The sequence below is a fragment of the Euleptes europaea genome, chromosome 11 (genome assembly GCF_029931775.1).
Source record: "Euleptes europaea isolate rEulEur1 chromosome 11, rEulEur1.hap1, whole genome shotgun sequence".
Classification (NCBI taxonomy): domain Eukaryota; kingdom Metazoa; phylum Chordata; class Lepidosauria; order Squamata; family Sphaerodactylidae; genus Euleptes; species Euleptes europaea.
Window position 1 is genome coordinate 41046123 of NC_079322.1, and position 14994 is coordinate 41061116.

General features: G+C 48.8%; 2 protein-coding genes across 2 annotated transcripts; both read left to right on the forward strand.

The window, feature by feature from the left end:
* The first annotated feature begins 5090 nt into the window (after nucleotides 1-5090).
* On the forward strand, nucleotides 5091-7414 carry HOXA2 (homeobox A2). Its single transcript, XM_056857223.1, has 2 exons — nucleotides 5091-5549; nucleotides 6253-7414. Exons 1-2 carry the CDS (start codon nucleotides 5171-5173, stop codon nucleotides 7020-7022), a joined length of 1149 nt encoding a protein of 382 aa, XP_056713201.1. The 5' UTR covers nucleotides 5091-5170; the 3' UTR covers nucleotides 7023-7414.
* A 4328-nt stretch (nucleotides 7415-11742) lies between these two features.
* HOXA1 (homeobox A1) lies at nucleotides 11743-13389 on the forward strand. Its single transcript, XM_056857464.1, has 2 exons — nucleotides 11743-12397; nucleotides 13034-13389. Exons 1-2 carry the CDS (start codon nucleotides 11743-11745, stop codon nucleotides 13387-13389), a joined length of 1011 nt encoding a protein of 336 aa, XP_056713442.1.
* Nucleotides 13390-14994: the final 1605 nt, after the last annotated feature.

A 14994-nucleotide genomic window follows, 5' to 3' on the forward strand; every position in this document is an offset into this window, starting at 1 on the left:
TCCTTGAACTCTTGCCTCGTGTCCTCGCTTTGAGAGTGGGCAGGGGCTTTGTACTTTCACTTCGACTCTTTTATCAAAACAGGGTATATGAACGAATTTTTTCTATCCAGACGGTTCTTAAATGTGAATTTGTTCGTACAGAATTGATCCCAGCCAGGGAAGCATTTTTATTTTAATTGCACTTCTTTTAAATAGCGAGAGAGAAATCAAAGGCGCTTGAATGGGGGCTCCCTGGGTGAAATTATTAATACGTGTACGTCTTTCAACATGTGTATGCTGGTGAACATTCAGATTTATTTATATTTTTTTGCAAACTTTGAATAATCTAAGTGTTTAAATTTTTTTATTTATCCCCATCTGTTCATATTTATATATATAAAGATATTAAAAAATACCTGTACCCTGAATATTCAGGAGATATTTACCTGACTGTATGTTAGATAGCATACGTAGGGTATATCATTTGAAAAGGAAACCAGAACTCCTTTATTTAAAAAAATGCAATAAAATCTGGAAAGCATACAACAGGCTGCCATAGGAACAAAAAAATGGATGTCTGTAACATCAAACTAAACGGGAAATGTGTAAACAGGAACAAGAAAAGAAACTAGATTTGTTTTGAAAGTTATACATTCCTTGCTGCTCACATTCTGGAAAAAAAATAAAATTTTTATTCTGAATAATACAGAGTTAAGCTACGATCCTTTGCCTTTAAAAGAGGAGGTTGCGTAAGAGAGAACGGCAGGCAGCTGCCCATCCTCTCAATTCAGCTTCTGAATACATAAAGTGTCCATACCCGCGCTTCAGCTCTTCCTCCTTTCTTTGGTTGGGCTTCCAAGCATTCGTTGGTTGCAAATAACAGAGGGCAGTTCGGTGCGCTGGAAACATCCAAGATGCATCCGCCCTTTGTGGCTAGAGCTGAGGATTTCCAGAATTTTTTTGATAAAATAGACATTGTCCAGTCTGCTGGTCCCTTTTGGTCTCCATTGACTCCGAGGCGGTACAGTCCCTAAGTGGAGCTCAGGTGCCGTCGCTTTGCAGAGGGGGTCTCCTCTGGAGGCCTCCGGCTGAGCCGGGTCCCGCTTGCAGGCTGTTCTTCTCCCCCTTCGCCATGTTGGGCTCCTTCTGCTGGGAACGGCCAGCCGTCCCCAGGAAGCTGCTGCTTCTGGCCTTTGAAAAAGGCCGGTCGCCTTCAAGACACCCACACTTCTCCTCTCGGGGTCAGAGCAGACAATTCAGTCACTGTTTACCATGATAGAAAATGATCTTTCTTTCTTTTTTTCCCCATAGACGAAATTAAACAAAAGGCGGCCGAACGAAGAATAACACGAAGGCCAGTGTAGACTCATATTTGGTATGGCACGAATTCAGGGCGCCTTTGCTTACAAGCAAAATACAATCTGTCATCTCCATATTGAAGGAAGAGGTTCAGCAATAATAAATCAGGCCTGTTTTGCAGGGCGAGCTGGATCCTTCCGGGGGTTCAGTAGAGGCGGTGGTTATTCCCTGTCCTCTTCCCCATAGACCGAGTTACTTTCATCTACTGGTTCAGAAACCGAGAAGATTTGTTTAAAAGAAACAATTTTGCACGTTCTGCTAATATAATTCACAGCCCATTTCCCCACCCACCCTTCTTTCTAGATTGGGTGGGGGAGGGGAGATTGGCGAAATCCCTCTTTACATAGCGACAGAGAGAGACAGAGAGATATGGGGTATTTTTTTTCTTTGTCTTTTAGAAAACAGCTACTTTGTAAATAGCTTTGGCTGTATCTCTAGAAAATTGTTCCCAGAAGGACCCTCAGGCTCCAAATCTTGCAACGAAGATAATGTCTATGTATTGAAAATAAGATTGGCTTGTGTGTTTTCCAGAAATAGAAAAGAGACCTGTCCTTTTAAGATTGGAGGTTTATTTCTTAATCTCGTTCGATTTTGGAATTCTGGGCCCCCAGGATGTTTTATACGATTTTCATAGATGTACTTTAAAAAAAAAAATTGTCTCAAGAAAAATGTCGCCATATTGGCTTCCCTTTCTGAAATATGATCTGTCCTCTTTTTCCCCTTCAGTCCAAGAATTGTCCTTGTTTCGTTTTCCATTAATATTTTCCCCACCTATAACCGAAACCCGGTTGTAATGTTCACATATACATTATTCGGCATTATTTGTCATTCTATACATACCTTCTTGCTTCCAACCAGGCAAGTTCCGTTTATATTTACTGCTGCGTGCTGCAAAGGCGACTCGGGCTGCCCAAAACCTTTTAAAAACGTAATCATATTTAAAAGAGGCTTATGATGGAAAAATCAATGTGAAGCTCCGGGATGTCGCTTTGGAGAAAGATGAAGCGAAAATGGATTGTGGCGGATCTTTCCCTAGTCAAAACGAATGCGAAAGAGGACGCCTGGCAGCAGGCACCAGTGGCGAATAACCGGCTGGTTTGGGCACCGAAAACCCACCTTCCAACGAGGACCTGCAAGGAACAGACCGCCGTCCTCATTTCTGTCTCATTTCAAAGGCAACTCTTCGAGTCTTTTCCTTCCCTGCAGCAAATATTTCATCCGTCTATTATTTTTTTTAAACAGCGAAGGATTTCTCCACGCAGCCCTGCAGGCAGGTATACCGTTGTTTATGTCTCAGAATGGATTTTTTGTGTGCATGATTTGTTTTGTTTTGTTGACCACCCCAACAGAAAAAATTCTTTGTTCCAGGTGGTTTTTCTATTAGACAGTCCACCACAAAATGCTCGGAATAACCCTCCCACACGAATTTGACTCACAAAGGCTTTCTGAACTGAACCCAAGGAACCCCCCTCCCCACTCGCCTTTCCTCCTTTTGGGTTACCTCCCCCGCCCCTAGCCCATTTGACTTTCAACCCTCATATTCTAGGCATACATAAAGGAGTAGAAATCTAGGGATGTCCCCTGTTTTCAGGACAATCCAAAAGAGCTGAGGTCCCCATCGTGAATACTAAAATCCATTTTGGAGAGGAGGAAAATAAGAAACCTCCTTGTTTACTTGCGTTTCTTTCTCTCTCTCTTTCCCCCCTTCTTTTCTCAGCCACATTTGATGCAGGAAAGAGCAAGAAGCTTGAAATGTGTTCTTAAGGGCCAGAAGCTGTCACAGCGTTTGGCGGGGAAGATTGATCGGGCGCAGGCTTCAGCGGAGCTTTGTTTGGAATAAAAGCAAGAAAATTAAAAAAAAAACCCTACATCTCCAACAGCATGTATATTTGTAAGGCATCCTTCCTTCCCCCCCCCCAGCTCTTAAAGAAGTATTAAATAACCACCACCACCCATCTACCTTTTGGGTTACAAATATTACAAGATCCCAGCCCCTCCCCCACCTATGATCCGTATTGGGAAATGTTATTTGCTTAAAACTAAAATGATGGCTGCTTCTCCCCCCCTTTTCTTTTTTGCTCAGTTTCACTCAAGCTAGTGGTGTAATGACTAGTTTATTATTTTAACCACTTGCGAGCTGTTCTCACGGTTCATCTGGGCAGTAGAAATAGACTCAAAGGTAACGGGTACACTTTTGGCTGCATCGGAATACATAAATATAAAAAAAAGCGACCCATTTTAATTTCCCAAAATAATAGGATGTCTGGCCTCTGCCTTGGAGAAGAAGAGATCTTGCCTGGCTTCCCACGCCTTCTTATGATTCTTCTTACTTCTAGGTCTCTCTCCCCCTTACCTTTTTCTTTTGGGACCACTGAAAAGGTATTCTCCCCCAAACCACTGGCATGTTAAACTAGCAAACGGGTGTGTGTGTGTGAATAGTGTGTCCCTAACAATATGGTTGGAACAAATAGGGTCCGTCGCCTTTCAGCTGTTTACAGCATTTAAAAAAAAAAAAAAACACCATTGACTTTTAACGTATTTCATTGGTATCGAAAAGACTCCCCCGAACCAGTTTCATTGAGGCGGCTTAAACAAAATGGGTCGGCAGACTCCAATGATATAGTAAATGCTTTAGATTTTGTTTTGTGGTTTCCCCCTTCTCCTTCTCTGGATCCCCTATTTACAGTCCCTGGGTCTAATGGCAGTCTCTCCTCTTTTGACCGTCCGTCCACCTTTGTGAAGCCAACCGCAGGGGAAAGTCGCGACCCACCAGGCTGTGTTCTGTTGCTCTTCCCATAGGAGCACAAGGTGGTGGAAGACATTCCTTCGACACAATAGATGGATGCAGAGACCGGCGGACGATTGTTCTCCCTACTGTACGCCCAGTCGAACAGGGGCGGCGGGGGCGGCGGCGTACAGATCCCAGGTTGGGAGCAAGGAAAAGGGGTGGGGGAGAACCCCCTTTTTAAAGGAAGTGGTTGCTCCTGAAGGCAGGGGGGGAAAAGTATGAACACCCAACCCAAGCAAGCTTCACTGTTTGGCATCACCGACCGGGTGCGACTTCCAAGGTGGCTGAGATGCGGGGGCCGCTGGTGTCAAAACTTTGAAGATTAATGGATTACTTTGTTAATGACTGGAGGCGTCCGATCGAGGCGCTTAAATGATTTGTGAGGTGCAAAGCGCCCGCCTGACAGTCCCAAACAATGAGAGAGGAGCGTGCGGGAGGAGGAAGGGGCAGGAGAAGCCCCCCGGACGGACGAGCCCGGCAGTTCTCGCCAGCAGCAGCAGCAGCAAGCGACAGCAGCACACAACTACCACAAGGCGACCACAAACACACACTCCGCACCCCTGAGATCATGCCAGATTAGGGGGCGGAAGGGGAGAGAGAGAGCGCGCCGGGCAGATCGCCGCCTCCCCCCCTTTTTAAAAAAAGTGTAAATAATGCCTCTCTGGCCCCCAATGAGGCGTTCCTTCTCGACTTTTTTGGATCAATCAAACAGACAGTGGCTTCTTTTGATTAAAGCCCAAATTGTCATTGGGCAGAGGCAATCATGTGACAGCCAATTCGGTCCAATTTCAACCTTGTCTCCATGAATTCAATAGTTTAATGGTAGCACGGTCCCCATACGGCTGTAATCAGTGAATTAGAAAAAAAACACCCCACCAGCGATCTTCTATGATATTTTTTTCCCCTTTTCTCTCTCTCCCTCTTCCTTTCTCTCCCTCTCTCTCTCCCCCCCCCTCTTCCTGGGCCTTGCTCCCCCCTCCCCCTCCCAGAAGCGCTAAATAAGAAGGGAACTTTTTCCTCCAAGGGGGCTGCGAGTTGAAGGCCATGAATTTCGAATTTGAGCGAGAGATTGGTTTTATCAATAGCCAGCCATCGCTCGCTGAGTGCCTGACATCTTTCCCCCCTGTCGGTGATACATTTCAAAGTTCATCAATCAAGAACTCGACGCTTTCACACTCGACACTGATTCCTCCTCCTTTTGAGCAGACCATCCCCAGCCTGAACCCAGGCGTCCACCCTCGCCACAGCAGCGCCGGCCGCCCCAAGCACAGCCCCAATGGCAGCCGCAGCAGCCCGCTGCCCGCCGGCGCCCTCCAGCCTCCGGAGTACCCCTGGATGAAGGAGAAAAAAGCCTCCAAGAAATCCGCCCTGCCGCCGCCTGCTTCGGCCTCCGCCACGGGACCCGCCTGCCTGAGCCACAAAGGTCAGTTGAAAGACTTCGCCGCAACGTGCCGCCTTGCGAGGGGCTCCCCGTCTCGACCCCCCTCAACCCACCCCGGTGGTTGCCTTCCCAACTTAAGGGACCGAACCGGGCGGCTGGAGGACGAGCCAGAGAGCGGACTGGGGGGGTCCAGAGCCAGAGGAACCAGAAATCGCCCCCCAACCCAACACCCCCCCCCAGCAAAGTTTCTTTCCCCCTAACTTGTTTAGCGTGGGATGATTTATTTGAGTTGGAGGTGACCTCCTCTTGTCTCCCTGTCCTAGAGTTGGGATATTTGACAGTAATGAAGAGTGATAGATTGCTCTTGCTCAGCTAAGCAGCTGATGCATTAATTATAAATTGTGGTATGGCTAATATCAAAGTTTGCTCGGGTATGGGTGGGTTGGGAGATGGAGGCGAAGCGTCGCCTGGAGCTCAGGAGGAAAAGGGGGTCCCAGGGACCCGGAGCACAGGAGTGCAAAACAATGGATTTACTGCATTCAAGGGCGGCCATTTTGTTGCAGTTGAGATTTTTATGCTTTACAGAGAAAGAGAGAAGGGTTTTTTGGGGGGGGCGTTTTCCTCTCTTCTACCACCCCTTCCTCAACATGCCTGGAAATTCAGAATCTCCAACTGTCAGATTTCCCTCTTTGGTGTCTACATGATTGTCATTGTTTTGTTTGTTTGTTGTTGTTTTTTGACACAGACTCTCTTGAAATCCCTGATAACGGCAACGGCGGCTCAAGGAGGCTGAGGACCGCTTATACCAACACGCAGCTTTTGGAGCTGGAAAAGGAATTCCATTTCAACAAGTACCTCTGCAGACCAAGGAGGGTGGAGATAGCCGCCCTCCTGGACCTGACGGAGAGGCAAGTCAAAGTCTGGTTTCAGAACCGAAGGATGAAGCACAAGAGGCAGACCCAGTGTAAGGAGAACCAGAACGTGGACGGGAAATTCAAAGGCTTAGAGGACTCGGAGAAAGCCGATGAAGAGGAGGAGGAAGAGGAGGAGGAAGAGGAGGAGGAGGAGAAATCCCTCTTCGAGCAAGCCCTCAACAATGTCTCAGGCGCTCTTTTGGAAAGGGAAGGCTACCGTTTTCAGCCGAACGCCCTGGCGCAACAGCAGGCTCCGGCCGCCCACAATGGAGACTCCCCAAGTTTCCCAGTTTCGCCTTTAACCAGCAATGAGAAAAATCTGAAACATTTCCAGCACCAGTCGCCCACTGTTCCCAACTGCCTGTCAACAATGGCCCAGAACTGTGCGGCCGGCCTGAACAATGGCAGCCCAGAGGCCCTGGACGTCCCTTCTTTGCAAGACTTCAGCGTCTTCTCCGCAGATTCCTGCCTGCAGCTCTCCGATGCTGTCTCCCCCAGTTTGCCGGGATCCCTCGACAGCCCTGTAGATATTTCAGCTGACAGCTTTGACTTTTTTACAGATACACTCACCACAATTGACTTGCAGCATCTGAATTACTGAGAAAGGACAGACCTGCCTTCGCCAAGGGTTATGCTATATTTCTTTCCTTGCCTTTTCTTCTTTTTGGGGGGGAGAGGGGAAAAGAGGGGGGAAATGGTTCGATTTAACTTCTTTCCCTTTTCCTGGTCAGTATTTTCTTTTGATTCTTTCCCTTTTTTATATATGATGTGTTGGAGAGCCATTTTGCCGTTTTCCTATGGCTATTTTTTTTTTTTTTTAGTTGTGTTCAATTTAACCTAGCCACATTCTAGGTCCTCCTGTGAAAGCAATATATAAGGCCTGCAAGAAAGTGATCGTATTGAACTCTATCTTCACTTTCTTTTTATTTTTGTATGGCATTAGGATGCGTTGTCATAAGTATTTTTGGTAGAATAAATTCTTGTTTGCTACAAGCACTTTTCTTTCTCTCTCTCTCTTTATGCACAAGGAATTCTCAACCATTAGTCTAAATTCTGAAATGAAACCAAACAATCCGGTCACAAGTTTTGTCCTTGTTCGTTAGAAATATATTTATTACAGGAGTAATCGCCTGCAAATACTTTATTTCCAAAGTTCTCAGCGTTCAAACAGAAAAACAAAAATGCCCCCAAAGGTACACTCCCCCTCAACGATACACATTAGAATCTATAATGCAGAAACAAGCTTAGAATTTATAGCCTATAAGGTATGTGCTTGTGCGTGTGTGTGGATTCTGTGTTTTTTACTAATGTTTTGTGAGAGGCAGAAGAGTCTGCCTTGAAAGAGGCAGGCGCTTTCATCTACAGGCTGCGCCGAACAGTCAACAATTTAATGCGCACATGTCTTTTCCCATTATTGAAAGCTTCTATCTATTCCTTTTGCAAACCATGTCTCTGGAGGGAGGGAAGGTGGAGGGAACCAGCATTTAAATGCCCACAAAGATTTTCCAGATGTCCCAAGATCCAGAAAAAAGATACCTAAGAGAGAGAGGAAATCAGAAATTATTATTATTATTTGTACAATGCATGAAAAAAGACATTTCAATTAGGAGTTTCTTGCAAAAGGGTTAGAGAACGAAAGCTGGTGGTTGTAGGCGATCCTAAGGATACATTAGGGGAAACTAGGTTAACAGGCGCACATTTTAGGAGACCACGGCAAGGGACCCTATTAAAGCAACAGCCCAGAGGTCCTTGTGATTAACTGGAAATGAGGGTTGTGTGCATGTTCTCCAATCCGATTTCAGGCGATCAGCAGGGTCCAAACGCGGTTTGCTTTGTGTGCTACAACCCTTCTGGGTACTGCGGGTGCCAGCAGGCAGCGTCTTCCCCTGGCCCGGGTGTCTGCACGCGTGTTCCTAGAAACCAGGGAGATGGAGGCCGATCCTCCGCCAGAGCTTTGCCTGCATCCGTCCCCCTCCTTCCAGCGGGGTTGTTTTGATCGCGGTTTGCTTCCCTGTTTCGCAGCCCATCTAAGTGGGGTGGCGCTGAGCCGCGTGGGTAATAGCTGGAAGGATTGGATGCAATTCTTCCTAAACTCATAAATCAAACGCTTTCTGTGAATGAGAATGTCATCAAAGAGATCAATTGCAGGAACACATGCACAAATAAAAAACCGTCTTACGTATTTGCTCGGGCTGGGGATCCCCGTCTAAAACCATTAAGTAGAAGGCGGTTAGTCATAATTCATTTTTATTGCTCTGTTAAAACAACAGCTTGGCTAAGCTTCAGGTGCGGCAGGGAATCCCGGGCCTGCGCGTGCTCTCGCTCTCTCCCCCCACCACCCAATGCTTTGCCTGCTTTCAAGCTGGATGCAGTTTTGCATTGAAGGAGTGCATTTTGGCAGTTTTTCGTTTCCAGCTTGGGGGTGGGGGTTGTATTCAAAGAGCAAGATTCAAACACTCACCGCACCCTATCCCAGTCGATTCCACCCCCCATATTGAAACAAGCTCTAGCTTTTGCTTTAATTTCAATAGCCAAAATGCGAATTGTTATTTCTGGGGAGGGAGATTTTTTGGGATTTTCCTTACGTTCGGTGACTGGGGATGGGGGAGGTTTACATCACTGACTTCGCCAGGTTCAAAAAAATATAAGATGAACCGATACAACAAAGGCGGATATCGGGTGAAGTGTGGGGGATGGGGAAAGGAAAAGCAGGCCTGTTTGAAAAATGCCAGGCGGGACAGGAGGATTGCGGAGAGCGGGCTTTTTTTTTTTTTTTTTTAAGGAGCTGAGTTGGATGGAAACTTTGGGTGTCTCTGAAATAGGAGGCAACGTTTCGATCTCTCCCCTCCCTTCCTTGCCCCCATCCAATTCTAGAAATTCTTCCTATTCTGGAAAGTGGAGGGATTGTGTTGGCCTCAGAATGCAAAGCATCAGGGAAGAGACAATATAACAAAAGGGGGGCATTTCTTCAGAACAAAGGCGGAGAAATGGAGGAAGAAAAACGCTTCAGAAAGGAGCTAAGGCAGTCTCAGAAGAGAGAATTTTCGCAGGAAGATGGATGAGATAGATAATCATCTAGGCCCACATTAAATCAAAAGGGGCATCTCTTAACTATATTTATATAATATTTTCATAGCCCATACGCAACAATTTGTTTCAAATAGTACTAGAGAAACATGAAGTCTATATATACAAAGCATTATAAATAGCACTTTAACATCTCGTCCTAAATCTATTTCGTTTCCATTAATATCAATGGAATTGAAGTCCAAGTAGTCGTGCATTAAAATCAATAGGGACTTGGTCAGTGGTGAGATAACTTTGTATGCCTTAGCTCTACTCCTTCCAACACGTAGAAATGCATGGGCCAGGAAGGGGAGAGGGAATGGACACGACCCAGCCAAAACTACATTTATTTAAAAGTCCCACCGGTTTAGATGAGTTTTATAGCCTGACCTGATTCCAGTGGGGATTTTTACCCAATCAGCATGCACAGAATGGCATTTTGAAGGCTTAAGTGACTGGATTCTGGTTGTTGACGCTTTGGTAGCAAAAGAGGATACAGGAAGTAGAAAGCAACTCAGTCGGCAGCCTAATCCGGATTGGTAGCATTTAGGGAATTAATGAAACCAATATTCTAGTTTAGTAGTATAGCATAGGCTTTTTTTTATCGATCTACTGAGATGGAGCAAAAAAATCCGTGTGAATATAACACAGGCGCATTCTTTTATGGAGATAATAAAGCCGAATAGGAGAGACTAGTAGAAATCAACCTAAGTACCCAGAGTGCGTTCAGCCACTTTAAGACAAAGTGCACATTGCTTATTCTTTTCTTTTCCGTTTTATGGCCAGTTCAGTTTATCTGCTCTGCCAACCTCGTTTTTTCTGTACAGGTTTAAAACACCTATCCAATTCCCATGTTCTCTGCGGGTTTGCCCGTCAGTAGGTCCCGACGTCCCAATTCTAAGCCCAAGGAGATCTGGCTGGATCATTTCTGGCGCAGGGGTTTATATCCCGGGACAAAAGCTATATTGGAGGAGCCACCAGCGAGGGAGCCGCGTCCACCACCGGCCTGACATCTCTCCCCCCCCCATCCCTCCGCCCCCTCCCCAACCCCGCGGCTGGGAACGAGAGCAGCGCCCCAATGACCAAGCAGCCCGCCGCGGCCCCCTCGGCCCTCTGCTCAGTCTCCGCCCCCTAGCCGCTGGGCATGGGATCGTCCAGCGTCGGTCGTCTGAAGAACATCACACACACACACACACACACAAACACCAGATCTCCTGTTTTTAAACGGCGTGGATGTGTGGGTGGGGAAAGGGAGGGGGGTTGAGGAGAGGCCGCTGAAACAAGCAAAGGTTGAGAGGGAGGGAGGGGGGAGAGGCCAGGGAGTCTGCACAGGCGCTCTGCTGGCTTAGCAGACGGGTCGGAGAGGAGCTGGGCGAGCTTCCCTGGCAACCTTTGCAGGCGCTGCCTCTCCCGGCCGCCTCGCAGCTCGCCAGAAGCCCTGCTCCCCGACGCCTGGAGCCCGGGCGAGGGCTGCCGGCGTCCGCCTCCGCCGTCCCTCCCTTCCCCTTCGCTCCATCCCACCAGCCGGCCGCCCCGACAACGGCGCCGCCTTGCAAAGCGCCTCATTCCCATGCAAATCGCCGCGAGAGGCCGGACAGAGCGCCTTTAACTCTTGCCGCCTCGCCTGCCCGCCCGCCGGAGGGCTCCTCGGAAAAGCCTCGCCCCCACCCCCACCCCCACCCCTCCTCGCCCTCCCCACCCACCCACCCACCCCCGGACCCGAGCCAGCCGGGGAGGGGGAGCAAGTCCAAGCGCCACACGATGCCCGGGGCCGCAGCCCTCCTCCAGCCCGGTGGCCACGACTGCCGGCTTACCTGCTCCGCCGGGGCTCCGGCCGGCTCGCGTCTGTGCAGGAGCGGACCCCTCCGGGCGGCGGCGGCGCGCCAGCTGCTGGCGGCGGGGCTGGAGGGCGGCTGAGCGCCCGGGCTGCTCTTGCCTCTCTGGCCCGGCTCTGCAACCCCGACGCGCTGACTAGGGACGGGGAGGAGAGGGGGGGGGAGAGGGAGGGAGGGAGGGAGGCGGCGGCGCGTCACCTTGATGGAGGAGCGCTCGGAATTTAAATGCCACCGCCAGGGTGATCCATCACCGGGAAGGACCCGGGCATCTCTGGCAGGAGGCGCCGCCATTGGCTGCCGCCCTCACGTGGCCGCCCTCTCCCTGCACATTCATATCATTTTTCTGCTGGCCCCCATGGAGGAAGTGGGGAAGTTGGCACGGTCGCCCAGGACGCCGAGGAGCCGGTCAGCCGGTGACAGATGGACGCGGCGAGGATGAATTCCTTCCTCGAGTACCCGCCCGTCCTCAACGGCGACGCCGCCGCCGCCTGCTCGCCCCGGGCCTCCTACCACCACCACCACCACCACCACCACCCCGACCATGGGATTACAACCACGTTCCAGTCGTGCGCTGTCAGTGCCAACAGCCTCGGCGGGGACGACCGCTTCCTGGTGGGCAGGGGGGTCCAGATAAGCCCCCACCACCCCCACCACCAGACGGGGGCTTACCAGCATCACCCCAGTCTGGGGATGTCCTACTCGCACCCGAGCTGTGGGCCAAGCTACGGCGCGCAGAACTTCGGCGCGGGGGGCTACGGCCACTACCCCCTCGGCCAGGAGGCAGAGATTAATGGGGGCTACCCCCCGTGCGCCCCGGCCCTCTACTCTGGAAACGTCTCGTCGCCCATGGTTCAGCACCCCCAGGGTTACTCCGGGGGTGCCGTGAGCTCTGCTCCGTTCCTGCCCCACTCCTACGGAGACGAGCAGCAGAACTTGCCCCTGACGAATTACAGCCACCCCTTGTCCCCTCTTCATGCGGGCCATCAGGAGACCTGTGGCTCACCTTCTTCGGAGACCTCCCCTCCAGCTCAGACCTTTGACTGGATGAAAGTGAAGAGGAATCCGCCTAAAACAGGTTAGTCGCCACCTCCCCGACTTTGAAAAGTTTCCCATCTCCCTTCCTTGCAGGTAGGTGACCATACCCTTCAACTTGATTGTCCGGACTTTAGGAGAAGAGATTTCCTCGGGATCCCGGATGCTAACTGCACATGGCATGGGCCATTTATGCATGGGAGGTTTTGCCTTGGATTGGCCGCTCTCTTGATGCACGTTTTCCCCATCGAGATTCTCAAAACTCCACAATAAGCATCTAAAGAATGTGCATCTAAAGAATGTCATATCCAAGGTAAAACCTCCCATGCACAAATGGCCATGGCGTCTTTTTGGGGAAGCGTTTTTAGTCATTTGAATGCTCATTCTGGGTATACTTTGACTGGTACGTTCCCCATCCCCGGTACATTCCAGTTCCCCATTCCCAGTCCCCCTTTAACCTCGGCGGTGGTTTCCAGTCCTAATTATCGGTGCTGTGCATTTATTAGAAGTGGGTTTTAATTTGGTTCGGAGCACACCTGTTTCCCATTGGGCCACGAGTGTCTTCCTTTCAGGGACAAGGGGCCGTTCTCGATCGCTGTACCTGCGCGCTCCTCCCTATCGATTAATGATTAATAAACCATTGCTGCTGGTTCACGAATCCTGTTTTGCGTGTCTGCAGGCAAAGCCGGCGAGTACGGTTACATCGGCCAGCCGAACACCGTCCGCACCAACTTCACCACCAAGCAGCTGACGGAGCTGGAGAAAGAATTCCACTTCAACAAGTACCTGACCAGGGCCCGCAGGGTGGAGATCGCGGCTTCCCTGCAGCTGAACGAGACGCAGGTCAAGATCTGGTTCCAGAACCGCAGGATGAAGCAGAAGAAGAGGGAGAAGGAGGGCCTGCTGCCCATCTCCCCGGCCACCCCGACGGGGAGCGAGGAGAAAACGGAGGAGTCCTCAGAGAAGTCCAGTCCGTCCCCCTGTACCCCTTCACCAGCTTCCTCTACCTCAGAAACCCTGACTACCTCGAATTGAACGCTGCTTCTCAATCTTCTGTCTTTCTGGCATAACACAACCCCAGGCACTATTTGATTTGTGTTCAAAATCACATTTTTTAAAAAAATGTGTCAGATAGCCCCCCATCCCCAATTCCCTGTGGTTTCCAGGGACTTTATACTCCCAAGTTTACTCAGCTGAAGTCATCCCCAGATGTACCCGGAGGCAAATCCCCTTGATTTCAATGGGATTTACTTCTAAATTAGGAAACACAATCCAGCTACAGCTAGCCAGGCCTCAGTCCGAAGCAATGGGGTGGGGTGGGAGATGCAGGACAACTGTTTGCACCTAGGAAGTCAGTTGATTCCGATGGGGCTTGTTCCCCGGTGGAGGACTGGTTCATTTAAACCCCATTTATTTTCATGGAGTTTAACTACTGCTAACTTCAGCTGGATTGTGCCCGGTGAGTTTAGGATCTTAGTCTTAAAAGGTTCTATTTATCATACTGAGGTTGTCCTGTGTTTACTATTACTCTTCCTCCCCAAGCCCTGTGGACAAGGAGTTCATCTCTAGACCATTTGTGGGAACAATCAAAAGAATCTGACAGACTGAAATAAAGTTGCCATGGAGGAAAATTTAGAAGGAAGTGAAGACGAGCGATGTGGGAAAGCGTACCAAAAAAATCCATGAAAGATGCACTACTGAAAGCGTTTACACGAGTTCTATCATCCTTTTAATTTAAAGTCCCCTTTTTTTCTTGTGTGTATGAGTTTGTTGGTTGTAAATACTTTTTGTCCAAGAGATTTATCTTTTTACGGATTTTTCTAGAAATGTTTAGATAGATTATGAGCTTAAACAGGGTGGATACGTTCTCACTTGCTTCGATTTTATAGCGGAAAAAGTGAGGGTGTCATGAACCAAAAGTGTTCGATATAATCAGATACCTCAAAAGAAAATCATAGACTGCTATTATTTCTTTGAAGGAGCTAGAAAAAGAAAGCCGAAATTGCACTAGGTTTTTTCTAAACCTTGCTTGATGTCTGACCCCCCCTTTACCCTTTACCCTCCCAAATCTGTACTAGTTTATTCTAGCCCTATTATTATTATTATTTTTAAAGACCACACCTCCAGTCTGTGTTCTTATTCGCCTTTCCTTAAATGATGTCTTTTCAGCCCAGTTCCTGAATATGATGAATGGCCAAACGAATGTATATTTTTCCCCCTCCCGTGATTCGTGTGTGGAACTTTGCATGATCCACAAAGCTTTGATGTACTACGTTAACACTGAGTTCTATCAGTTGTCATTTGTGATGGAGTACCTTTCTGATTTTTTCTGTACAATCATTCACGGTTCTGAGATTCTGTGTGTGGGGGAAAGAGGCTGGAATCCAGAGCAGAATTTTACGGGTCCTAAAAATCTCTGTAATAAATATATGAATATCTCAGGTTCTTATTTGCTTCTGTATGTTTGGGGGAAGGGAAAGCGGTTGCGCTTCGGTCTGCGCTCTCCCCTTGGCCATTTATGCATGGGAGGTTTTGCCTTGGATTTGCCACTCTCTAGATGCATATTTCCCCCCATCCAAATTCTCAAAACTCAACCATAAGCCCCCATGCAGAGTTTTGAGAATTCAGATGGGGAAAATG

What these genes read in the sequence shown, in the direction of transcription:
- HOXA2 (XM_056857223.1), top strand. Translation starts at nt 5,171, where the DNA reads ATGAATTTCGAATTTGAGCGAGAGATTGGTTTTATCAATAGCCAGCCA. An exon ending in CGCCTGCCTGAGCCACAAAG is followed by an intron (nt 5,550 to 6,252) that starts GTCAGTTGAAAG and finishes TTTTTGACACAG; the next exon opens with ACTCTCTTGAAATCCCTGAT.
- HOXA1 (XM_056857464.1), top strand. Translation starts at nt 11,743, where the DNA reads ATGGACGCGGCGAGGATGAATTCCTTCCTCGAGTACCCGCCCGTCCTC. An exon ending in GAGGAATCCGCCTAAAACAG is followed by an intron (nt 12,398 to 13,033) that starts GTTAGTCGCCAC and finishes GCGTGTCTGCAG; the next exon opens with GCAAAGCCGGCGAGTACGGT.